Genomic DNA, 27,768 nt, shown 5'->3' on the forward strand with positions numbered 1-27,768 from the left:
TACGTAAAACTTAAGTTTATTCCGCACTTCAAAGAGGGACATAAAATACTTTCCTTTTAGAGAATAATTTGTTGTTACTGCTTCAAAAATAATTATAACTGTTTATTTCGTTAAGTATAACTTAGGAATTTCTTTTTATAGCAAAATATAGGAAATAAGGAGAAAAAGAAAAAACTCCCCAAAACACTGAGTATGGCTTGCTTGGCCAACCAAGTCAAGAATATGACAGTTGTTATCCATTTGTTTGATGTGTTTGAGCTTTTGATTTTGCCATTTGATTAGGGACTTTCCGTTTTGAATTTTTCTCAGAGTTCAGAAGTTTTGTGATTTTACCTTTTGATATTCCAAACCATCTTCTTGTTTGAAATGTGTACTGAGAAATTATGATCCTTGAGTATGAAATTTCTATGTATGACTCTAAAACATTGATAAGTTACTAACCTGGTCTTGGTCTCATTGGAGGAGGATTTTTTCCCACTGAAAAATAAAAACAACTTTTCCTACATGTTGATACAGTAAATTAATTTTTGTACGATATGCAGAATGAGTTTAAAAGATTGCACTATGATTTTGTTTAAATAGATTGTGTAACAATTGTTGTTATTTGGTTTGGTGGTCGGTATATAAGGGAATTGCATAGTTTCAAAGTATTGAGAATTGGGTAGCGATTAAACTGGTGCATGTTTTATAGTTAGAAGTTTAATTTTTTTTTCTTTTTTATCAAGAAGGTTTAGGTGGCTGTTCTAAGAAAAAACAAACGTATTCAGTGTATTGGAAGTAACTTAAAAGGATGCAATGACTTGAAAGTTTAATCACAGATTTATGCATGCTCTGAATATTTTCTTTTGTTCATGAAGAAGCTTCTGTCCCAATTGTTTTTTTTAAACCATGAAAGTTTGACAAAGTTATAATTAAAAAATAAAAAAACTATAACTAAAGACTGAACATAAATGTTTATGAAGCCAATTTTAAGTTACACCTAGCAACTTTTGTTGCAGGGGAGCCAAAAGGATTTACTTTGGTAAGTGATTATCATATAAAATAAACTTGTGCTACTTACTACCAAGAAGATCAGCATATATCTGGGGAGGAACTTCAGCCAATTCCCTCTCACTCCTTGTTAAATATTGATAGGTGTTTAAAGGATGGGAAGATGTCTCATCCAGCTCCTCACGATCATTAATATTTAAGCCCATAACATATAACTGGATTCCGTCTGTCTCTGCTCTCTCTGCCGCTCGCCAAGCATCATTTGTACTCAAACTCTTATCCTGACCAGTTATCAACAATATAAAGTTTCTGGCATAGTCACGATCACCTTGGTCAGGTCTGAACATCTGGGTTCTAGCAGTATCTATGGCTTGTGCTGTGTTTGTTATTCCACCCCTGTATCTGACTTGGTCAACAGCATTTTTAACATCACCACTGGACTGATAGTCCTTGAGATTGAATTGAACATTTGAATCTGTGCTATATCTCAACAAACCAACTCTAAATTCGTCATCATCGATACTTACTGTATCTGCCAGATTTCTAGTAAATGTTGTCATCCAATCAAAATATTCTTGAGAAACAGAAGAATCAAGGATAATGACCAAATCATAACCAGTTTCCTGTGGTTTTACTGTTGTGGCAACTGCAATAGAAATAACTATTCCACTGAATTTGAGCATACTATAATTAGGCATAGAAAAAATGTTATGTTTTAATTGTAATGGTGATATGTTGAATTAATTGTGAAAGATCTCAAACAATTACCTCAGCTATAAAATTGAATGGATAACATAAAGTGGCAAATATAATATGCATATTTATTAGAATGATAACATGCTAAAATCAAGGGCCACAGTGGCCTTGTCATCTAAGTAGTTCATCTATAGTAATCACTGGCCTAACAACAATAAGTTTGTGAATTGGAACTCCACTTTGACATGGTACATTTATGAGTAAAATACGGAAAAACAGGAATTTTTTTTGTACAAAATTTACTTCTGGATACTATCTTATGATCATAAACAAGCTTCTGTCCAAGTTTGGTAGAAATCCAGGATAGTTTAAGAAAGTTATTAAAATTTCAAAAACTTTAACCACAGAGTGAATATTTGTGGACGCCGCCGCCGACGCCGACAGAATGTAGGATCGCTATGTCTCGCTTTTTCATTAAAAGCCGAAGGCTCGACAAAAATGGCCTCTGTGATATAAGGAAGTTTGCTGAAAAGGCATATGCATTAAACACCAACAATCAATAAACTGATGTTAAAATAATATAAAAAATTTACAATTCCTTTTATAGACAGATGTGCTTTCTATATCTTTAATGTTCTGGTTGAAAACAATAAAAGTTAGTATAAAATGATGAAATGTTACCATAAAGAGGCATATTATTCTGGCTTTAAGATTAATTGCCTTTGCTTTGACTAGATGACAAGTAGCAAATACTTACTAGAGACTATCTTCAAACCCTGAGATGACTGTGTTGGTCAAACAACTGTTAAAATATTTATCATAGCTTACCTGGACAGAAAGCTTGGAAGACTTGGTCACTCAAAACTGCCAATTCATCAAAGCTTTGTACATTGAAGCTGTTTTCAGAGGACGGTTCAGAGGCCATGGCATCCAATTCACGGGTATCTCTTAAACCAATACCAACAGCATAGATATGAATTCCTTCTGCGCGAGCCTTCTCTGCCTCAGGAATGGTTCTTCGTGAATTTATATTTGACACACCATCAGTTAATATAAGTACTACATTAGGCACACCATCACGATCTCCATTGGCAGCTGTGAACATTTGTGAACGCATTGTTCTCAAACCATCAGCAGTGTTTGTACTTCCATATCTATATGGAATGGCGTCAATAGCTTCCATTATGTCTTGTGAGGAGCTGAAATCATTCATTTGGAATTCAATATGAACGCCAGTACTGTATGAAACAATTCCCACCTGTATATTACCAGAATCCAAATCAGCATTCTTTAAGAAATCTTTACAGAAATTCTTCATTTTCTGGTAGTTAGCATCACCCACACTGGTTGAGGAGTCCAAAATAATAACAATATCAACTTTAGCTTGACCACATGCTGTGAAAGTAATAATTATAATAAGCATTCTAAAGGTATTGTATATGCAATAGTATATCAAAAACAGCAAGGAGGAGTATAAACTTGCAAATGTGGGTACAGTACGTAGTCTGGCTGGGGTTTAACCACATTCAAAGATTGATTTTTGCAAAATTCCCTACTCATAAATATATATTTTGCATGCACACGTATAAAAATTGCGGTTTTTTATCCAACGCAATCATAGGTTTGAACATTGTTTTCAATTTAGACTTGTATATATATATCTGTTATCCTAACTGTCAGACATACAACTGTGACATCTTATTCAATTAAAGAACCTTTGTGAGCACACTCACATACCCCATGCCCCACATTGTCACTGGAAAAACAAAATATCACTAGATTCTTAAGTTCAAAAACTCAAAAACTCATTTCTCCTACAAAAGACAACCGATAAAAAAATCTTGTGGATATGCACATTCAAATATTATGTCCTCAATATCTATAAAGTTTCATGAAATTCTGTTGTGTGGATTAAGAGGAATTTTGATGACAAACTGTTGCAGTAGTAGATATAGGCCAAAGTTATAAGTTCAACGGGGCATAACTCCTAGAAAAAAGACAAAATGAAGATAGGAACCCATTTGCAACAGAGATCACGCAATGGGATATGCCTTAGTGAAATTCCTAGTGTTCCACACGTCTCCGCTTCCACTAAAAACTATATCATCGAGTTATTTCTCCATAAACAAAAACATATAATGAATGTTTTCTTCAAATTTACAGCACTCGATAACACCAATTTTTTATTCCACTGCTGCAAGAAAGATAACTCTACCGATTGAAAACCCTTAAACACTTTGTACCGATCCATTCAATGTCGGAAATGGAATAATTCGGAATCTAGTTTTAAAAGGTCACCTCTCTTGAGGGGTTACTTCTGATACTTCCTAAGAGTGACTGCTTAATACAGGTTTGACGGTATACTGAACATATCTTTATACAGATCTAAAACAAGTCAATTGAAACAATTTATGTTAAAATCTAAATGATTTTTCATCAGACTTAAAAGGCACATTTCTTAAAACAAATATTATTCATATTACAGATTGATGGCTGGATGCTTATTTTTACTTTTACTTACGTTTATCAGTTGTTGGAAGAGTGATTGGCACTGAAAAATAAGAAAAATCATATTTGGAGATTTCGATAGACACTCCAGATTATTCAAGACTACATAAAATGGAAATTCAGTTCTTATGAAACTAATTTTTGGCAGATGAAATTCGACATCAATAGGGAAAGTTGGCAAGTCTAAATGACTGTTTCTTAAATCATGAAAAAAATAATTACAGTAGAATATAATGAATAACAGCATGTACTTACAAAGTACTCTGAGAGAAGCTTGTCTACTTTGTCCAGTTCCAACAGGATTATCAGCAAAACATTGATACATTCCTGTATCTGAGGTATCCAAATTTCTAATAGTCAGAGATGGTGAGCTGGGCGATATACGAGAGTAACGTGAGGAAGTGGTGTCGACATCAACCATCTCCCCTCTGACCTCTCTCCTCCAGTAGATGGTTGTTTCACGTGGGTCTGCTATCACATCACATTCTAGAGTAACATCACGTCCTAACTCACTCAGGTACTCATCCTCTCTTATCTTCACCACTGGAGGTTCTGTAAGAAACAAGAAAAAAGATCCATGTCATGCATGTTAACTAAAAAATTAACAGTTTAATAGATAGATAAAAAACTAGAGGCTCTAAAGAGCCTGTGTCACTCACCTTGGTCTATGTGCATATTAAACAAAGGACACAGATGGATTCATGACAAAATTGTGTTTTGGTGATGGTGATGTGTTTGTAGATCTTACTTTACTGAACATTCTTGCTGCTTACAATTATCTCTATCTATAATGAACTTGGCCCGGTAGTTACAGTGGAAAATACTTTGTAAAAATTTACAAAAATTTACAAAATTTATGAAAATTGTAAAAAATTGACTATAAAGGGCAATAACTCCTTAAGGGGTCAATTGACAATTTTGGTCATGTTGCCTTATTTGTAGATCTAACTTTGCTGTACATTAACAGTTTATCTTTATCTATAATAATATTCAAGATAATAACCAAAAGCTGCAAAATTTTCTTAAAAATACCAATTCAGGGGCAGCAACCCAACAACGTGTTACCTGATTGGTCTGAAAATTTCAGGGCAGATAGAACTTGACCAAATGAACAATTTTATCCTCATCAGATTTGCTCTAAATGCTTTGGTTTCAGAGATATGAGCCAAAAACTGCATTTTACCCTATGTACTATTTTTTAGCAATGGCGGTCATCTTGGTTCGCAGGCAGGGTCATCGGACACATTTTTTAAACTAGATACCCTAATGATGATTGTGGACAAGTTTGGTTAAATTTGTCTTAGTAGTTTCAGAGGAGAAGAATTGTAAAAAATTACAAAAATTTACGAAAAATGGTTAAAAATTGACTATAAAGGGCAATAACTCCTTAAGGGGTCAACTGACCATTTTGGTCAAGTTGACTTATTTGTAGATCTTACTTTGCTGAACATTATTGCTGTTTACAGTTTATCTCTATCTATAGTAATATTCAAGATAATAACCAAAAACGGCAAAATTTCCTTAAAATTATCAATTCAGGGGCAGCAACCCAACAACAGGTTGTCCGATTCATCTGAAAATTTCAGGGCAGATAGATCTTGACCTGATAAACAAATTTACCCCGTCAGATTTGCTTTAAATGCTTTGGTTTCAGAGATATAAGCCAAAATCTTCATTTTACCCCTATGTTCTATTTTTAGCCATGGCGGCCATCTTGGTTGGTTGACTGGGTCACAGGACACATTTTTTAAACTAGATACCGCAATGATGATTGTTGCCAAGTTTGGTCAAATTTGACCCAGTAGTTTTAGAGGAGAAGATTTTTGTAAAAGTTAACGACGACGGACAACGACGACGACGGACGCCAAGTGATGAGAAAAGCTCACTTGGCCCTTTGGGCCAGGTGAGCTAAAAATATGACACGTGAGAAAAAAAATTAAACTCATGTATGTTAACAGATCATGGAATTAACATTAATCTTATAGAAAAAACTAAAATACATCACCCAAGAAAAAATAAATGGAGACCAAGATAATCTAACTCAAAAATGCAAAGAAAAAAAACGAATACCCCATGAATCCAATGTTAGGTCAATGTCAGAAAAATATCAACTTTTTTGTATGAGGCTTTGAAACTAGAGGCTCTAAAGAGCCTGTGTCGCTCACCTTGGTTTATGTGCATATTAAACAAAGGACACAGATGGATTCATGACAAAATTGTGTTTTGGTGATGGTGATGTGTTTGTAGATCTTACTTTACTGAACATTCTTGCTGCTTACAATTATCTCTATCTATAATGAACTTGGCCCAGTAATTACAGTGGAAAATATTTTGTAAAATTTTTTAAAAATTTACAAAATTTATTAAAATTGTAAAAAATTGACTATAAAGGGCAATAACTCCTTAAGGGGTCAATTGACAATTTTGATCATGTTGACTTATTTGTAGATCTTAATTTGCTGTACATTATTGCTGTTTACAGTTTATCTCTATCTATAATAATATTAAAGATAATAACCAAAAGCTGCAAAATTTTCTTAAAATTACCAATTCAGGGGCAGCAACCCAACAATGTGTTGCCTGATTCATCTGAAAATTTCAGGGAAGATAGATCTTGACGTAATGAACAATTTTATCCCCGTCAGATTTGCTCTAAATGCTTTGGTTTCAGAGATATGAGCCAAAAACTGCATTTTACCCTATGTACTATTTTTTAGCCATGTCGGCCATCTTGGTTCGTGGGCGGGGTTATCGGACACATTTTTTAAACTAGATACCCTAATGATGATTGTGGACAAGTTTGGTTAAATTTGTCTTAGTAGTTTCAGAGGAGAAGATTTTTGTAAAAGATTACAAAAATTTACGAAAAATGGTTAAAAATTGACTATAAAGGGCAATAACTCCTTAAGGGGTCAACTGACCATTTTGGTCAAGTTGACTTATTTGTAGATCTTACTTGTAGATCTCAACATTATTGCTGTTTACAGTTTATCTCTATCTATTATCATATTCAAGATAATAACCAAAAACGGCAAAATTTCCTTAAAATTACCAATTCAGGGGCAGTAACCCAACAACAGGTTGTCCGATTCATCTGAAAATTTTAGGGCAGATAGATCTTGACCTGATGAACAATTTTATCCCCATGTCAGATTTGCTCTAAATGCTTTGGTTTCAGAGATATAAGCCAAAATCTACATTTTACCCCTATGTTCTATTTTTAGCCATGGCGGCCATCTTGGTTGGTTGGGCAGGTCACCGGACACATTTTTTTAACTAGATACCCCAATAATGATTGTGGCCAAGTTTGGTTTAATTTGGCCGAGTAGTTTCAGAGGAGAAGATTTTTGTAAAAGTTAACGATGACGGACAACGACGACGACCGACGACGGACGCCAAGTGATGAGAAAAGCTCACTTGGCCCTTTGGGCCAGGTGAGCTAAAAAAGGGAAGGGCAAAAGCTAGAAAGCACATTAACTGTTTTATGCCTAATACAAAACAATTGACATTTTTCTGACAATGTTCTAATGACTGTTCCTGTAAAACATACATGCTACCCAATGCTCTTTGAAAATAACATTCCCATCCTTATAAATAATTTTAAAGACCTGAATGCATAATATTTCACACCCATCAAAAGAGGCAAATTCAAATCCCCTTTTCCGGGTCCTAATATTGTGTTTAAAATGCAGTTAAAAAGTGTTTATTATTGTCATATAAAAAATTAACAGAAAAATAAAACTCATTTTTAATCTCTAAAGGAACCCCTGTTTTAGAAGAAAAGTTAGTGACAAGAAATTGTCATTTAACAGAATATCAATTTATTACTACATTTAGATTTTTCTATTACATTTATTCACACTTTTATATCGAACATCTTCTACATAATGAAACAGCTGTACCAAATCAGGTTCTTATCAATCGTTTGATGTGTTTGAGCTTTTGATTTTGCCATTTGTTAATAATTTAATTTTGGATGTAACGCGTCTTCTGATTGGCTGACGTTGTTTTGTTTATCAGCTCATAGACATAATTTTGTCATGTGACCGTGACGTCATCAACGTTTTTTCATGGTTTACTCCGGTTTAAAATGGAATTAAGAATTAAATTATAAGAAATGACTGTAATATTTTTTCTGTCTATTCGAAATAACATAAAAAATGTGGTGCACACTTTAAAATAATCCGCTACGCGGGTTATTCAGTGTGCATCACATTTTTGATGTTATTTCTTCATAGACAGAAAAAATATTACAGTCATTCCTTAAATGGATTTTCCGTTTTGAATTTTCCTTGGAGTTCAGTATTTTTGTTATTTTACTTTTTATGTATTGACACCTGTGTTGTTGAATAATGTATATATTGCCCTCTAGATGACTTTTGTTATTTTTTAAACTGGGTTGCTGTCATATTGGTGTCTTCTTTAATTTATATAAAACTTGATTTTGAAATTCAGATTCAGATGGTTCTTAACGATTTTCAGCTATTGTATATCAGCAGGTGTTTAACAAGATGGGATATTATTTTATTTTTCTAAAATCTATTTTCAGCAATTTAAAAATCCTCTTTTATTGTTATGCAAAAGAAAGGATATGGTTTTTTAATTTATAAAACAAAATCCCAATTTTACATCATGTAATTCACAATCAGAACTCAACACCTCACTGCAAGTTTCAAATGACTAATAATAAATAATGAGCTAGCTCCTATAATAACAGTCCACATTAAAAAATGCTGTGTTTAGAGGAGAAATAACACATATAAATTTTTCAGTCCAACAAAAAGGAGCAAGCACCTTACCATCAGACCAAGATTGTCTTTAACACTAACACCAGTTTAGAAGATCTTCATGAAAATCTTCCAAAAAATACTTTGGATAACAGGACGCAATTTCTATTTGATACTTCTTAGAAAAACTCATTAAACTTGTATGTCCTAAAACACTTACCCCCAGAGACAATAACTCTAGTCTCTTCACTGGAACCAACACCAGCAGCATTTTCAGCGGTACATACATAATTCCCATTGTCATTAAAGTCAGCCCTGTTTATCATGAGAGATGGTGCATTAACAGTAGATCCACTGTAGTCAGCATCCATCTCCAGTTCAGTTCTACCTCCATTGGATACTTTGTACCATGTGACCTTTGTGTGAGGGGGATTTGAGTCCACATCACAATCCAATGTCACAGACGTTCCATATTTAACAGGGTATCTGGGTGACAATACTCTGACAGTAGGTATAGCTAAAGTGAATAAATCAAATTTTAAGTAAATACAGAAAATTTTGCGTTACTGTTATTCTTGCATAAAAATTAGATAGAATAGGTTTTGCAAAAATAAATAATACTTCAAATTTGAATTTTGATAGCATTATTTGTATGCATTATTTTCAGAAATAAAATTAATCTCCCGTTTGTGTCCGTTGTTAAACAATCCCAATAATAAATTCTTAAATTTTCTGAATTTTCGGTAATCATGTTAATATGATATGGCAATTCTAGCTAGTTGAAATGTATTTCTCTATTTTTTCACTATTTTCACATTTCCCACACGATTGTGAAAAATTGTTCTCCTCACTAGTGAAAAAACTGTTCTCGGCAAATGATTGGTCAAAATTTAATTATGACGTCAAATTTTCTTGTGGTTTCTTCTGAATTTCCTATTGTAACGCCATGAAAAAAAGGCGACTATGCCTGATGGCGTCACATATAAAGAACACAAACTTTCTGTAAATCTTTGAACAGGAAGGATAAAAGTCATTAGGTAAACAGATTTCACCACTATAACTCGTGTATTAGGATATTTCTCCACTCTCAAAGTTAAATTTTAATTATTTAAAAAGCTTGGCAAGCCTCACGCTTTAAATATTGAAATTTAACTGTCTCGAGTGGAGAAATATCGAAACACACTTGTTGCAGTGGTGGAATCTATATATCTTCACTATTTACCAAATTGCTTTAAGAAGATTTAGTTTTTATTAGACAGGTTATTAGGTTATAGAGGTTAATTTCTGCAAAGGTCATCAGATAATGTGAATTCGGAAATTAATTTGTGCATTCATTATTAAGAATCACTGAAGAAATGCAACATCTAATTACTGGAATAATTTTGCATTAATTGAAACATCACAATAATTTCTGATTGTACAGTTATCACTACTTGTGTGAGATATATAGATTCCACAACTGCAACAAGTGTATTACGATATTTCTCCACTCGAGACAGTTAAATTTTAATATTTAAAGCGCGAGGCTTGCCGAGCTTTTTAAATAATTAAGATTTATCTGTTGAGAGTGGAGAAATATCGTAATAGACGAGTTACAGTGGAGGAATCTGATTCTCTAATGATTTTTATCCTTCCTTTACAAAGATTTGAGGAAAGTTGTGTACTTTAGATGTGACGTCATCAGGCATGGTCGCCTTTTTTCATGACGTCACAATAAGATAATTCAGAAGAAAACAAGAAAATTTAACGTCACAATTAAATTTCAACCAATCATTTGCAGAGAACAGATTTTTCACTAGTGAGGAGAAATATTTTTCTCACACCGGTCAGGAAATGTGAAAAAAGCACAAAAATTAGAGAAGTGGTTGTGTATACAGCAATGAGACAGAAACTCACCATCAAAGATATAAACCTAAATAACTGTGTGAGATGTGGTTGTGTATACAACAATGAGACAGAAACTCACCATCAAAGAAATAAACCTAAATATTGTAAATTCAGAAATTTTTGCAATGTTCTAATTATTTTGAAAACTGAGATGGAAGAGGAATCGTAAAAATATAAAATTGCATTTCAACTTCTGACAGCATCATTTGTATGCAATATTTGGGTAAATCGCAATAATTATTCTTGCATTTTTGTCTTTTTTTTCAAAAATCACAATAATAAATGCACCAAAAAATGTCTGTACAGTATACATGAAATAATTCTCACTGGGCATTAAGGTGGTACCCAACACCTTGACTAATATTAATTTGGCTCGTTTAATTTTCCTAAAATTTTGACAAAATGTTTACTTTGACCCTTTGACAAAAATATAAAAATTTCAAATAATTTGAACCAACCACTTTATCAGAAAAATTTCACTGGTTATATAGCAGTTTGACAAACACTAATTTTGATCATTGAGAAGCTTAATATTTCCATAACAGTACAACGTGATTAAAACTTTTAGTTTATTTTTACAGAGTTATCTCCCTGTAGTGTTAGGTACCACCTTAAGCAAGCAATAATCAATCAGTTATATGGATTTTTTCTTTTTTTTATTGCACATTCCTGATAATTGTATAATTTGCACATGTATAAAAGGAATCTAGTGCATAACCATCATAACTTTAAAAAATACTTACTGGGCCTTGGTCTCATGGGTGGAGGGTTCTTTGCCACTGAAATAAAAAAATATAATTAAATGCTGGACTTCTCTTTGGTAATAAAACCTGTTAGTACAAGTGGCCTTGAGAGCTACAGTCTGTGCCAAACTGTTTTAGGGTTTGTCTGACCGAAAAAGAAATTTGAAGTTTTTATACTATATTTTCAACTAAAAAATCTGAAAATTTCTGTCCGACTGAATGACTTTTTGTCTGACATTTTGTTGGTCAGACAGAGATTGGGATACACTGGAGTTAAGGACACGTTTATGTAAAACACTGGATAAAAGCACCTCACAATAATATTAACACATTCTGAGAGATAACAATGATAACCTTTAAATTAATTCTTTTATTCCTCTTGAGTGTTTATGGGTGATAAAAAGAATTAAATTCCAGCTAGAATATGCATTACTTGTTAATCTCATATCATCTGCATCAGATTTTGATTAGACTAACCGAGTTAGAGACTGAACAAGCAGAGTCAGATACTGTATGTTTAAATCTGAAAAGTCTGAGATTTCCCATCTTCGGACTCTTTCTGGTAATACTGTTAAGGTTTTGCAGTGCAAAGGGGACAAGTCCCAGTCTGGCACTCTCTGGTGATACTGTTATTGTCAAGTTACAGTAAATGGGTCAGATTGCTGTCAAATTTTGCATTCAGCTGCAGTATGTTAATGTAAAAAGAAAATTGAAAAAAAAAATAATGCATCTATCTCTTATTTTTTTTTAGATATATGTATACCAGAATGAATTCTTTCAATATAAGTCAACCTGTTTATAGGAAGATCATAAAATCTAAGAAATAATCTGAAATTTCTCTGAAAAACATCAAATCTCTAAAAATAATGCATATATATAGTTTTTTCTTAAAAATGAATATGTTGAAAAAATTTGTACATACGGTATATATCAAAATAGTTGTCAAACTAATATGTATTGATAGTAATGCAATTTCATACAAAATAATCATTGATCTATCACAAGAAGTTCTTATTAAACTAACTGAAGCAGAAAACTTAACAATTGTCGATGCCTTCGATGCTGTAGCCATCACCTGAAAAGCAATCCCTAAAAACATATAGTTCAGTCAAAATGCAGGTACATAGAAATATGGCATATTTTTATGCTGATTTATCAGCTCAAACAATAGCTTGCCCTTGTGGGTTTGCTTAATATTCTCGCCGAAAAATTCACTCTTATAAAAGAAAATGCCATTATCCTATATGTAGCTTGTGTTACTTACTTCCTAAGAGATCTGCATAAATCTGGGGAGGAACTTCCGCCAGTTCCCTCTCACTCCGTGTCAAATACTGGTAAGTCCTTAGTGGATGAGATGAAGTCTCATCAAGTTCTATGCGATCGTTAACATTTAAACCAACAACATATAACTGGATTCCGTCTGTCTCCGCTCTCTCTGCCGCTCGCCAAGCATCATTTGTACTCAAACTCTTATCCTGACCAGTTATCAACAATATAAAGTTTCTGGCATAGTCACGATCACCTTGGTCAGGTCTGAACATCTGGGTTCTAGCAGTATCTATGGCTTGTGCTGTGTTTGTTATTCCACCTCTGTATCTGACCTGATCAACAGCATTTTTGACATCACCACTGGATTGATAGTCCTTGAGATTGAATTGAACATTAGAATCTGTGCTATATCTCAAGACACCTATTCTGAATTCTTCATTATCTATACTAATTGTATCTGCCAGATTTTTAGTAAATGTTGTCATCCAATCAAAGTATTCTTGAGAAACAGAAGAATCAAGGATAACCACCAAATCATATCCAGTTTCTCTTGGTTTTTCTGTTGTGGCAACTGTAATAAAAATAATTTTTAAAATCTGAGTTAGATAGTTTTCAGTCTGTTTCAAAGAACATTTTCAGGAATATTATTAAGTACTTTTCAGGGCACACGCTTTTCTTTTTGAAACTGATCTTTAGGGAGAAGTAGTTAGACTTTAACCAAATGTCAGTTAATGTATATTTTTCTCTTATGGGATCATTATTCTTCTGTCAGCTGTGTCTATTCGTGCGTTCGTAGTTTTTATCCAAGAATACAGATTTCAGTCATAGTTGGTCCGTAACCCATCCATGTTTCGCATAAAATATTACAATGGCAAACAAGGAAAAATTTACAGAAATAAATAATGTTTAACAAGCGATTTGGAAAGGAATGTGACGTTCTTAATGAAAAAAAATGGATGAAGTATTAACTAAAAGGCAATTTTTATAACTTTCTAATGTAGTTACAAATTTATTTTGCAGAAAATCATAATTTTTTTTATGCCAGTCAATCATTAACTCATGATATAAATAATAATTTTATGATTTCAACTATATATGTCAATTGAGGAATCCTATGCATGTTATGGTCACATTAGAAACAAATGTACTATCATGATTAAAAAAGTAAATTTTCTCAGCCTTTATCAACAATTACAGTCAACGAAGAAATTGAATTTGTGGTGAAGACTCCAATGGTTTCAAAATTTATTTATATTTTTTAGGGGGACAAATGATATGTACAGTACACCTGTGCTTTTTTCACGTAAAGGTAACTAAGCCATAGACTGAATTTTTTTGTTTGATAGCATTTTCTGAAAATTGTGCCCATCAATCTCAAACTACATCCTTGCAAAAACTGGTCAAATCCTTGCTATTTCTTAAACCTCCTTTACAAAAACATTTAAAATCAAGAGAACTTCAGTTCCTGGGAAATTTATAAACACTAACACCTCAAAAACCAGCACACAGATATATGTTGGGTTTTTTTTTTTCTTTTGCTAAAATTTTCTTCTTTGTCAACTTTCTTTCAATATATTTAATAACTTCATGAACTACATTGGAATCTTGTTTTTTAAACCACAAACTAACTTTCTTAAACATTAAGTTGCATTACCTGGACAAAATGCTTCAAACACTCGTTCACTCAAAACAGACAATTCATCAAAACTTTGTACATTAAAGCTGTTTTCACTTGAAGGTACTGAAGCTATTCTATCCAACTCCCTTGTATCTCGTAATCCAATACCAATAGCATATATATGGATACCAGCTTCTCTGGACTTCTCTGCCTCTGGAATGGTCCTTCTGGAATTAATATTGGATACACCATCAGTCAGAATTAAACAAATGTCTGGAACACCTAGACGGTCGCCATTTCCAACAGAAAACATTTCTTCTCTCATTCTTTGTAAACTATCAGCTGTGTTCGTGCTGCCATAACGATAAGGAATGTTATCGATTGCGTCAAGTATTTCTTGGGAGGTAGAGAAGCTATTGAGGTAGAATTCAACTTTAACAGATGTACTGTATGATAATATACCAACACGCACATTACCGGAATCAAGGTCAGCATTTCTGAGGAAGTCTTTGCAGAAATCTTTCATTTTATCGTAGTTAGCACTTCCTACACTGGTTGAAGAATCAAGAATAATAACCATATCTACTTTAGCTAATGCACATCCTCCTGAAATATAGACACACATTGTGTAAATGAAAATCTGAGTATAAAAGATGGATTTTGGCATTAAATGTCAAAGAATTATAACTATGTGTACATCTGCATGGCTGTTTAAAGTCTAGTGGCAAATAAAAAGTATACTAAGGACAAGAACATGTTAGTGTGATATAAATATGAACACTGTCATACAGGTGAGAGGTTTGGCGCTATAAAATCAGGTTTAATCCACCATTTTCTACATAAGAAAATGTCTGTACCAAGTCAGGAATATGACAGTTGTTGTCCATTCATTTGATGTGTTTGTGCTTTTGATTAGGGACTTTCCGTTTTGGATTTTCCTCGGAGTTCAGTATTTTTTTTATTTAACTTTGTACTAGACTGACAGGCTAAGATGTATTTTTAACATGCTAGTTTACAAGGTGACAGTCAGAAAGACATGTCACCCTACCTGGTCATGTGAGTCCTTAATGCCTGCACATCTTGAAATATAAAAGATAAATAAATTAAATACTCAGCCTATTCAAAACAAAATTGGGTGAAAGAAAATCCTTGTATTTAACAAGAGTGCACACGCTGAAATGTCTCGCCTTCTTTACTAATCATTGATATTATGTTGATAGTCCTAAATATAAAGCTTTATTACAACTGTCACATAAACTTAACATTAACCAAGTAAACTAAACATTGACCAATGAACCATGAAAATGAGGTAAAGGTCAGATAAACCATGCTAGGCAGGCATGTACAGCTAACAATTCTTCCATACAACAAATATAGTTGACCTATTGCTTACAGTTTAAGAAAAACAGACCAAAACACAAAAACTTAACACTGAGCAATGAACCTTGAAAATGAGGTCAAGGTCAAATAAAACCTGTGTGACTGACATATAGATCATAAAATATTTCCATACACCAACTATAGTTGAACTATTGCATATAGTATTAGAAAAAAAGTCTAAAACTCAAAAACTTAACTTTGACCACTGAACCATGAAAATGAGGTCACGGTCAGATGACACCTGCCAGCTAGACATGTACACCTTATAATCATTCCAAACACCAAATATAGTAGACCTATTGCATACAGTATAAGAAAAACAGACTATCACACAAAAACCTAACTATAACCACTGAACCATGAAAATGAGGTCAAGGTCAGATGACACCTGCCAGTTGGACATGTACACCTTACAGTCCTTCCATACACTGAATATACTAGACCTATTGCTTATAGTATCTGAGATATAGACTTGACCACGAAATTTTGACCTTGTTCACTGATCCATGAAATGAGGTCAAGGTCAAGTGAAAACTGTCTGACGGGCATGAGGACCTTGCAAGATACACACATACCAAATATAGTTATTCTATTACTTATAAGAAGAGAGAATTTAACATTACAAAAAATCTTAACTTTTTATTCAAGTAGTCACTGAACCATGAAAATGAGGTCAAGGACATTGGACATGTGACTGACGGAAACTTTGTAACATGAGGCATCCATATACAAAGTATGAAGCATCCAGATCTTCCACCTTCTAAAATATAAAGCTTCTAAGAAGTTAGCTAACGCTGCCGCCGCCGCTGCCGCCACCACCGGATCACTATCCCTATGTCGAGCTTTCTGCGACAAAAGTCGCAGGCTCGACAAAGACTAGAGGCTCTAAAGAGCCTATGTCGCTCACCTGCATCTTCAACCAAGGCCATTTTAATTAAAGATCAGCATTACAGGGAAACAACTCTATTAAGAGTTAATTGACAATTTCAGTATTGTTTGACATATCTATAGATCTTATCCTGCTGATAATTTTTCCTTTTTAAAGTTTCTATTTATCTATAATAGTTTTCAAGATGATAGGCAAAAAATACCAAAAACATGCAAGAAATTATCATTAAAGGGCAATAACTCCAAAACGAGTCGACTGAAGATTTCGGCCATTATAGCTCATTTGTAGATCTTGACTTGCTGATCATTTGTGCTATTAAAAGTTTTTACCTAGCTATTACAGTTTTCAAGATAATAGGCAATAATGGGAAAAATCATCAAGGCAATAACTCCTATAAGGAGGCAACGTTTTTGGACATGTTGACTAATTTGTAGATCTTGTTATGTTGATCATTTTTGCTTAGTATTGTTTCTATCTACCTATTATAGATTTTAAGATATTAGGCAAAAATGCCAAAAAATGGTGAAATTCGTCATTTAAGGGCAATAATTCCTATAAGAAGTCGTCTGACAGTTTTGACGAACAGAAACAATAGGTAGAATTTAACATTCTGAAAATTTTTGCTCATATCAGAATTTCTCTTTCTAAAGTGGTTTTTAAAAATTAAAGGCAAAACTTTAAAGGCATATTGTTCTTTGTGGCCAAGTTTGGTTAAATTTGTCCCAGTAGTTTCAGAGATTTTTGTAAAAGTAAACATACGACATACGCAAAGTGATGAGAAATGCTTACCTGGTCAAAAGGCCAGGTCAGCTAAAAAAGGATAGATTTTGAGAAAAAAGGTATTTTGGTCTAAGCTTCTTAATAATGTTATAAAAAATGAAAATTTTAGAAAACAAGCAATTTTTTTTTTCTGGAGAAAATTTATATTCTGACCTATCATTGCCTATAATAGAAGGAAGCTTAAGGAAACTTGCATATATATTTGTTTTGTGAAATTCAGTCCATTTGCAAATATTGTTGTTACAACCCAGACAATAATGTGTGAATATACTTTTTTTCATTCTTAATGAATTAAAAAATTATTTAAACAAATCTTACCGGCAGGTGTTGTTGGTAATGTAATAGGAACTGAAAATAGATAAATAAAGACAAGTTTATAAAACTTACTGGTATCAACATTATGCCTGAAATGTTAATCACATAAAAAATACATCTATTAAGGCAAATAAAAAAAATATATGTCTGTTTACGGTTACCCAACCGACCCTACTTTTGAGCGCCGACCCTAAGTCATTTTATTTCCGTTGTAAAGTGAAAAATAAACTGAACTCGTGTCAAAAAGTGAAGTTAGTGTTGCCAATAATATAAATCAATTGCCTGATACATCCCAATGCTCACAATTGTGAATATGATAGCTGTTTTAAGGAAAATCGCGACTCGTGTGATGAAATAAACACCTTGCCGCCATTTTTTTCTTACCAATAACTAAGGGAAATAATCCAATCATTAAATATACGGGTAAACTCGGCCCATGATCAACTCGGACCACGACAAGACGAGACCGCATGACTCAAAATTATGTCACAAAAAATAAAATGAAAAAATAAAATAAAATGGAAATACCGACCTACCTACCCTATTTTTTTAAAGTATGTAACCTTAAACAGACATATATTTTTTTTTGGCCTAAATAGGAGTAATACCACCATTGTTTCCCCCCCCCCCCCCCCCCCCCCCATTAGTCTTTGTTCAATTGGCACTTTTTCAAAAAATTGTGCAAAAATTATCTTTGTTTCAAATAAGGAAATACTTGGCATGAGTAAAGTCTAATCCTGTCCTGTACTACAGACAAAATTTCACATAACATTTTTTTCTGCAATGAAATGCAGAGTTAACTTCATACAACTGTCAAATGCAAGGGAATATTTTTTTTTACCCTTTTCATATCAAACTAGACGTGATGTACTGTGATTTAGTGGTATTACATCTAAATATTAGGAAGATAAAGACCATCCTTTTTTTAAATCAAAAATAGTAAAAAGAAAATTAACAAGAGTTCACACGCTGAAATGCCTGCTTTACTGACCATTGATTTTATGTTGAAAGTCTTAAAGATTAAGGTTTAACTAAAAGCATCACAGAAATTCAGGTCAGATTATGTTGTCAGACAGACATATACACCTTACATTTTTTTTATATACAAAATATATTTGACCTATTGCTTATGATAATTGAAAAAGAAAAAAAACAAACTAAACATTGACCTATGAACCATGAAAATGAGGTCAAGGTCAGAGGATATCAGCTGCCAGACAGCCAAATAAACACCTTACAATCATTCCATACATCAAATATAGTTGACCTATGGTTTATAGTACTCGAAAAACAGACCAAAACACAAACAACTTAACATTGACCAATGAACCATGAAAATGACGTCAATGTCAGATGATACCTGCCAGACAGACATGTACACGTTACAATCCTTAAGCTTCCATACACCAAATACAGTTGACCTATTGCTTATAGTTTAAGAAAAACAGACCAAACCACCAAACTTAACATTGACCAATGAACCACGAAAATGAGGTCAAGGTCAGATGATACCTGCCAGACTGACATGAACCCATTAGTCATTCCATACACCAAATATAGTTGTCTTTTGCTAACAGTACTTGAAAAACAGACCAAACCACCAAAACTTAACATTGACCAATGAACCATGAAAATGAGGTCAAGGTCAGATGATACCTGCCAGACAGACATGTACATGGCAACACCTTACAATCATTCAATTTATACACTAAAAGTACCCATTACAGTCATTCCATACACCACATAGAGTTGACCTGCTGCTTATAGTATTTGAGAAACAAGCAGTCGTTGAACCATGAAAATGAGGTCAAGGACATTGGAAATATGACAGACAGAAACTTCATAACATAAGGTATCTGCAGACAAGATATGAAGCATCCATGTCTTCTACCTTCTGAAATATAAAGCTTTATACAAATAGTTTACGCCGCTGGATAGTAATATCTATGTCTTGAATACTGCGCCGAAAGGCAAGACAAAAAGTAACACCGCTGCATTTCAGAGATCCTTGCTATTCCACAAAAAAATTTAGTTTTATTGAATGTGCGTTTAGGCACATAGTCACTTCCATCCCATATTGAGAAAATTGTTGAAACAATTGATGCTATATTTTGATACAAAGCTGAAAGATCATATTATGAGCAATTGTTGTGTTGTATTTCTTGAGAACTCATCAGATAGGTCAAATCAAATTGTTTACTCAGAAAAAACAGCATAAAACATTGATAGATTTGTCTTCCAATGTAATTTATTATATGTTCAGGACTATACATACTTTGAATAATAGTACTTACTGGGTGCAGATAATCTTGGCCTTGGTCTCATAGGTGGAGGAGTTTTTGGCACTGAAAAGAAAAAGAGGCAACTAAAATGTCATTCATAACTCTGTGTAGTGTATATGTACATACCATTAAAAGAAGATTTGGGATATGAAACTATGTAAATTTGATAATAATAAATAAAGATATTGCTTTTAGCTAGACAATATGTATCTACATAAAAAACAACATTTAAAGATTGATAGATATAAATGTCTTTCAGTGTAATGTATGTATGTTCTGGGCCATTTTTAAATATTTGCTAGCCAGGTGAAATGTCATTCTTAACTCAGTATGGTGATTTTGCATCACCTCATGTACAATGTGTCTTTTTTCTTGTTAGGAATTTTTATACCCTGCCACGTCCGGTCTGTGTTTTTGTTTAGATGTTTTTCTGCTTTGAATCGATCTGATTAGTTAAGCACTTTTCAACTGATTTTTATAGTTTGTTCTTATGTTGTGTTGTAACACCTCTGTCCCAGGTTAGGGGATGGTTGAGTGCACACAAACATGTTTAACCCCGCCACATTCTTTTTATGTGCCTTGCCCATGTCAGGAGCCTACAGTTCAATGGTTGTCATTGGTTCATGTCTGTCCTATTTGTTTTTCGTAAATTGTTTTGTTATAAATTAGGCCATTAGTTTTCTCAATTGAATTGTTTCATATTTTTCATGGCGGGTCTTTTATAGCCGACTATACGGTATGTGTTTTTCTCATTATTGAAGGCCTAACTGTTGCCTAAAATTACTTACATCCACTTCATTTGAACTCTGGTGGATAGTTGTCTCATTGGCAATCATACCATGGCCACATCTCCATATTTTTATATGATTAAATGGAGATTTGGGATATAAAACATATTTAAATTTGAAATAAATGAATATTAAGATTTTGTTGTTAGCTGAACAATATGTATCAAAAGAAAAATAATGAAAAATTACTAGTGCAAAGTCAGCAAACATATTATTGATAATTTCCCCTGAGGTTGTGTGTTTTGACCTAGCTTATGGCAAGGTGGGTCATACTCAGACATTAATTGACCAGGACCAGTTGCCCGATTTCCTGCTGAATGTTAATGTTATCTGAAGGGTTCCATTATACAGCCAAGTGTATTAAAAGTGGTCCTTAACACAATCAATCAATCAATCTTAAGTTTAGTATGTTTACTTCTGGTTTTAAATTTGATATATTGTAAATACCTGTAGAAATAGTCAAACTGACAAAATCTTTGATACATATGTACACATACAACATGTACAAAAGAGTGACCTCCATTGAGGGATCAAGCAGTTGCAGATTGACGTGAGGCTTAGAGGGTGTATAACAAGGGTCCGGAAACGGTCATATTTGCCAGTCATGTCCTAAGATGAAACTATTTGTCCTAAACGAGTAATTGGGATTTAGGACAAATTTTATTTTTTTACAGAAGTAATTTCGGTCATTTCATTGACTCAATGTTTGAAATCGGATTTCGTAATCGCCATTTTGCACTTGTGATCACTTGTTTTTGTTTTTGAGAAATTAACCATCTTGAGTCATTAAAATCATTTCAATTTTAGACTGTTGCCTTCCCTAAACTGTCCTTCATGGTAATGGTAAGACATTTACTTAGTAAATGCGATGAAACAGCAATACAAGTTCGTTATGTTCGTTGATGCTATGAATATAGTCAAGTTGATATCGACAATTTGAAAAGGGGCACCAACTTTTCAAACATCTCAAAATGACCGAAATTGTCTGGAAAAATTTTCGGATCCTTGGTGTATAACCACTTTCTTTGATGATTTTCAGCATTTTTTATACCATTGGTCAATAAAACATGTAAAATGCTCCATGCAGCTTGATTCGACAGCAGAGGTCGAACCCTGAACAGTTAGGGCAAGTATGGACACAACATTAAAGTTTGATACAGCTCTGGATTTGGATTGTGAATAAATATTTGACATAGCATAAGTTTCTGACAAAGAATGAATGTGGTCAAAGAGCTGAAAGTTTTGAAATTGGACTTTTACCTATTACGGTCCTATATCCAAAACAGGGATTGAAGTTAAAATTTTGGCATGGTAGCCCACAGCTTTAATTTTGTAGCCCACATATACAGTCCTATACAAGAAAAGCAGAAATTTAAGTAGCCCACACCAAATTTGAGGGGCCATTGGCGAGTAGGCCCCTGCTAATTTCAAACCCTGCAAAATCTAAATACGCACTTAGATTCAGAATATCAAAGAACCCCATATGTTCAATTTTTGTTGAAATCAAACAAAAGTTTTATTTTGGACCCGGATTTAGACCAACTTGAAAACTTGGACCAAAATCAAAAATCTAAATACATGTATAGATTTAGAATATCAAAGAACCCCTTGAACTTATTTTATGATAAAATCAAAAAAAGTTTAATTTTGGACTTTGTGGACCAAATGAAAACTGGTCCCAAAATCAAAAATCTAAATACAGTTTGATTCAGCATATCAAAGAACCCCAAGAATTCATATTTTTTTTCAAATTAAACAAACAAAGTTTAATTTTGGACCCTTTTGGCCTTAAAGTGAACAAATTTGAAAGAGGGTCCAAAAATGTAAAAATCTAAATACATGGTTAGATTCAGCATATCAAAGAACACCAATTGTTCAATATTTGATGAAATCAAACAAAATTTAATTTTGGACCCTTTGACCACTTCAAATATGGGGCCCAAAATCTTAAATCTAAATACACGGTTAGATACAGCATATTAAAGAACCACATGAATTCAAGACTTTGAATTAAACCAAATTGAAATTGATCAAGAAATAAGCAATTTATAAAAAGTATAAGAAAAGTATTGTAAAAAAAAAGATTAAAAACAATTCCAAATATTATTCCTCATTAATAAAAAAGACTTTGCATTGTTTCTGATACAGAATGAATGTGGTCTAAGTACTGAAGTAATTTAAAATTGGACAGTTACCAATTATGGTCCAATATTCAAATTCTAAATACATGGTTGGAATCAGCATATCAAAGAACCCAAAAAATTAAATTTTTGAAGAAATCAAACAAAGTTTGAGTTTGGACCCTTTGGACCTCAATGTGGACCAATTTGATAACGGGACCCAAAATCTAAAATCTAAATACAGTAAGATTCAGCATATAAAAGAACCCCGCATATTCAATTTTAATTCAGTTTTTGTTGAAATCCATGCAAAGTTTAATTTTGGACAAACTTGAAAACTGTGTTAAAAAATCAAAAATCTAAATATATGCTCTAAGATTCAGCATATTAAAGAACCCCATAAATTCAAAAAAAAGTTTTAATTTTGGACTGTTTGGACCTTAATGTGGACCAATTTGAAAATAGGTCTCAAAATTAAAAATCTGAATACACGGTTAGATTCAGCATATCAAAGAACACTCATAATTCAATTTTTGATGTAAACTAACAAAGTTAAATTTTGGACCCCAATTTGGACCAACTTGAAAACTGTGCCCAATATCAAAAATCTATCTACATGTACCCACTTAGATTCAGCATACGTACATGTATCAAAGAACCCCAAGAATCTTTTTTTTTAAATCAAACAAAAAAGTTTAATTTTGGACCCTTTGGACCTTAATGTGGACCAATTTTGAAGACAGGCCTAAAAAATTAAAAACTAAATACACGATTAGATTCAGCATATCAAAGAACACCAATTATTCAATATTTGATGAAATCAAATAAAGTTTAATTTTGAATCCTTGGACCACTTCAAATATGGGGGCCGAAAATCTTATATCTAAATACACGGTTAGATACAGCATATTAAAGAACCACATGAATTCAAGACTGAATTAAACCCCATCTAAACTGGTCAAGAAATAAGCAATTTAAATATTTACAAAGACAAAGTATTACAAAAGTATTGTTTTTGACCCCTTTTTCCTTAACTGTTAAGGTCATAACCCCCAAAATCAATCCCAACCTTTCTTTTATGGTATAAAACCTTATGCCTCAATTAAATAGCAATTCATAGACTTGTACTCAAGTTATTGTCCAGAAACCAGAAAATCCTTTTCGACCCCTAATTCCTAAACAGTTTGGGCCATGACCCCCAAAATTAATTCCAACCTTTCTTCTGAGGTATGGAACCCTGTGGTTACATTTCAAAGAGATCCATACACTTATACACAAGTTATTGTCTTAAACAAGAAAAATGCTTGTTTTTGGCCCCTAATTACTAAACAGCTACCACAATAAACCCAAACATCAATCCCAACCTTCCTTGTGCAAAACCTTCATAGAGATCCATACACTTATACTCAAGTTATTGTCTGGGAACCAGAAAAATATTTGTCTTTGGCCTCTTTTTGGCCCATTATTACTTAACAGCTAAGACAATAACCCCCAAAATCAATCCCAACCTTCCTATTGTGGTATGGAACCTTGTGCTAAAATTTCATAGAGATCCATACACTAATACTAAAGTTATTGTCTACGAACCAAAATGTTTTTGAACGACAAATGTGTTTGGATGAGGACGCAGACATCACCATAACATTAAACAAAGGCAAAAATTTTGCAGTCGTATAAAAATTACTCCCCTTCCTTCAATCAGAAATTTAATTTTTTTTGGCATAAAATTTTCCAAATTTTCGCATTCCTATACAATTTTTATATATCCCTGGAACCATGTATCTGTTCTGTCAGGATCCTTAGTTTCAAAAAGTGAGCAACTATAACTTACTTGGAGGCAATGTTTCTCTAATTTTATCAGGAACTTCAAGTATCTCTCTTTCTGTTCTTGTTAGATATTGATAAGTAGACAGCGGGTGTGATGGCGTCTCATCTAACTCTGTTGTGTCATCTATTTCTAATCCTACAACATACAACTGTATCCCATCATCCTCGGCTCGCTCTGCTGCAGCCCAGGCCTCATTTGTACTCAGACTACGATCCTGGCCAGTCAATAAAATTATATAATTTCTTGCATATGCACGATCCCCTTTATCTGTTCGGAACATCTGTCTTGTGGCAACATCTATTGCATTTGCGGTGTTGGGCTCACCAGCTTTGTGTGTCATGGAGTCCACTTTAAATCTAGCATCTCTTGTTGTGTCATACGAATTCAAATCAAATTGAATGTCAGCATCTGTACTATACCGTAACAGACCTACTCTGTATTCCCCGTCTTCTATTCTAGCCTGTCTAACAAATCTACGTGCAAACTTCTGGAAGGATGCAAACTGTGTTGTGTCAACTGATGAATCGACTATAATTACAATGTCATAACCATGCAGTTCTTTAACAGGCTCATGTGTTGTTGCCACTGAAAGTATAAAATATAATATTACATTGGTCATGTTGGTTGCAATGAAATACTGTAAATTCAGAAATTATTGCGAGGTTTTTAATAATGCGAATAATGCTTCTGGCTGAGTATCTCAATAATAAGAACTCGCATTCTGATAACTGAAACATAGACCTTTATGCAGATTTTTTTCGAAAATCGCAAAAATTGCAATAATTAAAACTCGCATTTTCGTCTTTTCTTGAATAATCACAATAATAAATGCAAGCAATAATTTCTGAATTTACAGTAATGTGATATCTCAGTAAATAATGAAATCACATAATTTCACTCCTCTTATGTCATATGCATACAACCATGGGTGTTGTCAAGAAATTATTGATGGTGTTACATCAAAACGATTAGAGAATGCGTAGAAAAAAATAAAGTTCAGAGTTCTTGTATTTTCTACTTTATTTTCATAAAAAACGTTCATGGTATATGTAACAAAAAGAATGACTTATTTTGAGGCATCCATGGGTATAAGAAAACCACAAATTTCAAATGTTTAACAAAGTACACAAGTAATGAATCCAGAATTAAGCCGAACCATGAAAACAAATATCCACAAAATAATGAAAGAGATAGAACTTTTAAAAATAATTGATATTTATTATAAACCTATTAAAACTGGTGACAACATGGTGAAAATAGAGGCTCTAAAGTTAAAAGAGTCTGTGTTTATCACCTAGGTTTATGTGCATGTTAGAATATTAATCATGGCAAACTGGGAAATCTCCCCCTTTTTTATGAATAAAATCCTATAACTGGGAATCTTAATATCTAAAATTTATAATAATCAAAAGGGAGCTTACGTCAATAGATATAAACAATTCACCAAAGTTTCATGAAAATTGGTTAAAGCATTTTTGAGTTATTGTCAGACATGTTGACAACGGACGGACAACGGTATACCATAATACAGTCGCAAAAGGGCGTATAAAAATTGTCTATAAGGACACTAAATACTTTAAAGAAATGACCAAGGATTTCAGCAACATTGAATTACTTGTAGATCTTGCCTTGCAAATCATTTTCGCTGTTTAAAGTTTCTCTTTATCTGCTACAGTTTCAAAATAATAACCAAAAACCCCAAAAAAATAGTACTATCATCATTAAAGAGCAAAAACATCAATAAGGAGTCAAGTGACAATTTCCGCAATGTTTCCTTATTTTTCAGATTTTATTTTGCTGATCATATTTGCTGTAAAAACTTTCTCTCTATCTATCATGATAACAGGCAAAATTGAGAACAAAAATCGGTAAAATGCATCTTTTGTGGGCAATAACTCCTATAAAAAGTTGTCTGACAATTTAGATGTTAAGGTGGTACCCAACACCTTGACTAATATTAATTTAGCTCGTTTAATTTTCATAAAAATTTGACAAAATGTTTACTTTGACCCTTTGACAAAAATATAAAAATTTCAAAAAATTTGAACCAACCACTTTATCAGAAAAATTTCATTGGTTATATAGCAGTTTGACAAACACTAATTTTGATCATTGAGAAGCTTAATATTTCCTTAACAATACAACGTAATTAAAACGTTTAGCTGATTTTTACAGAGTTATCTCCCTGTAGTGTTAGGTACCACCTTAATACACAGTAGGTAGATCTCAACATTTTGAACATTTCCATTTCTGTCATGATTTCTCAATATAGCAGTTTTCAAGATAACAGACAAAACTTGCATTTTACACTTATGTTCTATATCTAGTAATATAGGCCATGTAAAGTGGCAGGCGGAGTCATCTGACATATTTTTTAAATTAATACCCCAATAATGATTGTGGACAAGTTCGTTTAAATTTGGCCCTGTAGTTTCAGAGAAGATTTTAAAAGTTAACGAATGATGACGAAAATGTATGACAGACACAAAGTGATGAGAAAAGCCCTTTTTTGAAGCTAAAGGGTAAGAAGGCAGGCAAATAATGGTATTTTTTCACAATGAAATGTTTAAACAAGAGATATCATGTGACTTCAATACTGCTTGTTCAATATGACTAAAAACAATTCAGATTAGGCACTTAAAATTATGATTAGGTAAATTTAGCAGGAACATGTATTTTTTTAGGCCTAAATAATTCCTTTACTGTGAATACCTAAACAAAACAACCAGTGTTCTCCCCAGGCCCTTAAAAGACCACGGGCCAGCGATGTATAATTTTTTAGTGTGGTTCTATTGGTCTTACCACGATGTATAATTTTTGTCCGTGGTGCTAAAATTTTCAGTTAAAAAATCGTAAATCGGTAAAGTTTTAAAAGACTTGTTAAACCTTTTCCGTGCGGTATAAAATTCCAAGTGAAATTTGATCAGTTCAAACCAGATTGTTTACAC

General features: G+C 33.1%; 2 protein-coding genes across 13 annotated transcripts in view; both read right to left on the bottom strand.

Moving 5' to 3' along the window:
- Positions 1 to 15,041, bottom strand: part of LOC127718513 (uncharacterized) — a 150,120-nt gene extending 135,079 nt beyond the window's left edge. For 6 of the 12 annotated variants that reach the window (XM_052224565.1, XM_052224573.1, XM_052224574.1 and 3 more), the window contains exons 1-9: positions 14,475 to 15,041; positions 12,816 to 13,391; positions 11,552 to 11,587; positions 9,142 to 9,438; positions 4,450 to 4,746; positions 4,208 to 4,237; positions 2,515 to 3,081; positions 1,061 to 1,636; positions 442 to 477 (exon numbers count right to left, since the gene is read on the bottom strand). In XM_052224565.1, coding sequence (XP_052080525.1) covers positions 442 to 477; positions 1,061 to 1,636; positions 2,515 to 3,081; positions 4,208 to 4,237; positions 4,450 to 4,746; positions 9,142 to 9,438; positions 11,552 to 11,587; positions 12,816 to 13,391; positions 14,475 to 15,018 — 2,959 coding nt within the window. In that variant the 5' untranslated portion in view covers positions 15,019 to 15,041. The remainder of the gene's footprint in view (positions 1 to 441; positions 478 to 1,060; positions 1,637 to 2,514; positions 3,082 to 4,207; positions 4,238 to 4,449; positions 4,747 to 9,141; positions 9,439 to 11,551; positions 11,588 to 12,815; positions 13,392 to 14,474) is intronic. The other 6 variants (XM_052224576.1, XM_052224569.1, XM_052224570.1 and 3 more) reach the window with 5 other exon arrangements.
- A 2,290-nt stretch (positions 15,042 to 17,331) lies between these two features.
- LOC127719167 (uncharacterized) overlaps positions 17,332 to 27,768 on the bottom strand; it is a 177,001-nt gene continuing 166,564 nt past the window's right edge. Inside the window, exons 26-29 of the mRNA XM_052225190.1 lie at positions 24,824 to 25,405; positions 20,097 to 20,147; positions 17,806 to 17,835; positions 17,332 to 17,351 (exon numbers count right to left, since the gene is read on the bottom strand). Of these exons, the coding sequence (XP_052081150.1) occupies positions 17,332 to 17,351; positions 17,806 to 17,835; positions 20,097 to 20,147; positions 24,824 to 25,405 (683 nt within the window). The remainder of the gene's footprint in view (positions 17,352 to 17,805; positions 17,836 to 20,096; positions 20,148 to 24,823; positions 25,406 to 27,768) is intronic.

Source organism: Mytilus californianus, unplaced genomic scaffold (genome assembly GCF_021869535.1).
Source record: "Mytilus californianus isolate M0D057914Y unplaced genomic scaffold, xbMytCali1.0.p SCAF_10, whole genome shotgun sequence".
Classification (NCBI taxonomy): domain Eukaryota; kingdom Metazoa; phylum Mollusca; class Bivalvia; order Mytilida; family Mytilidae; genus Mytilus; species Mytilus californianus.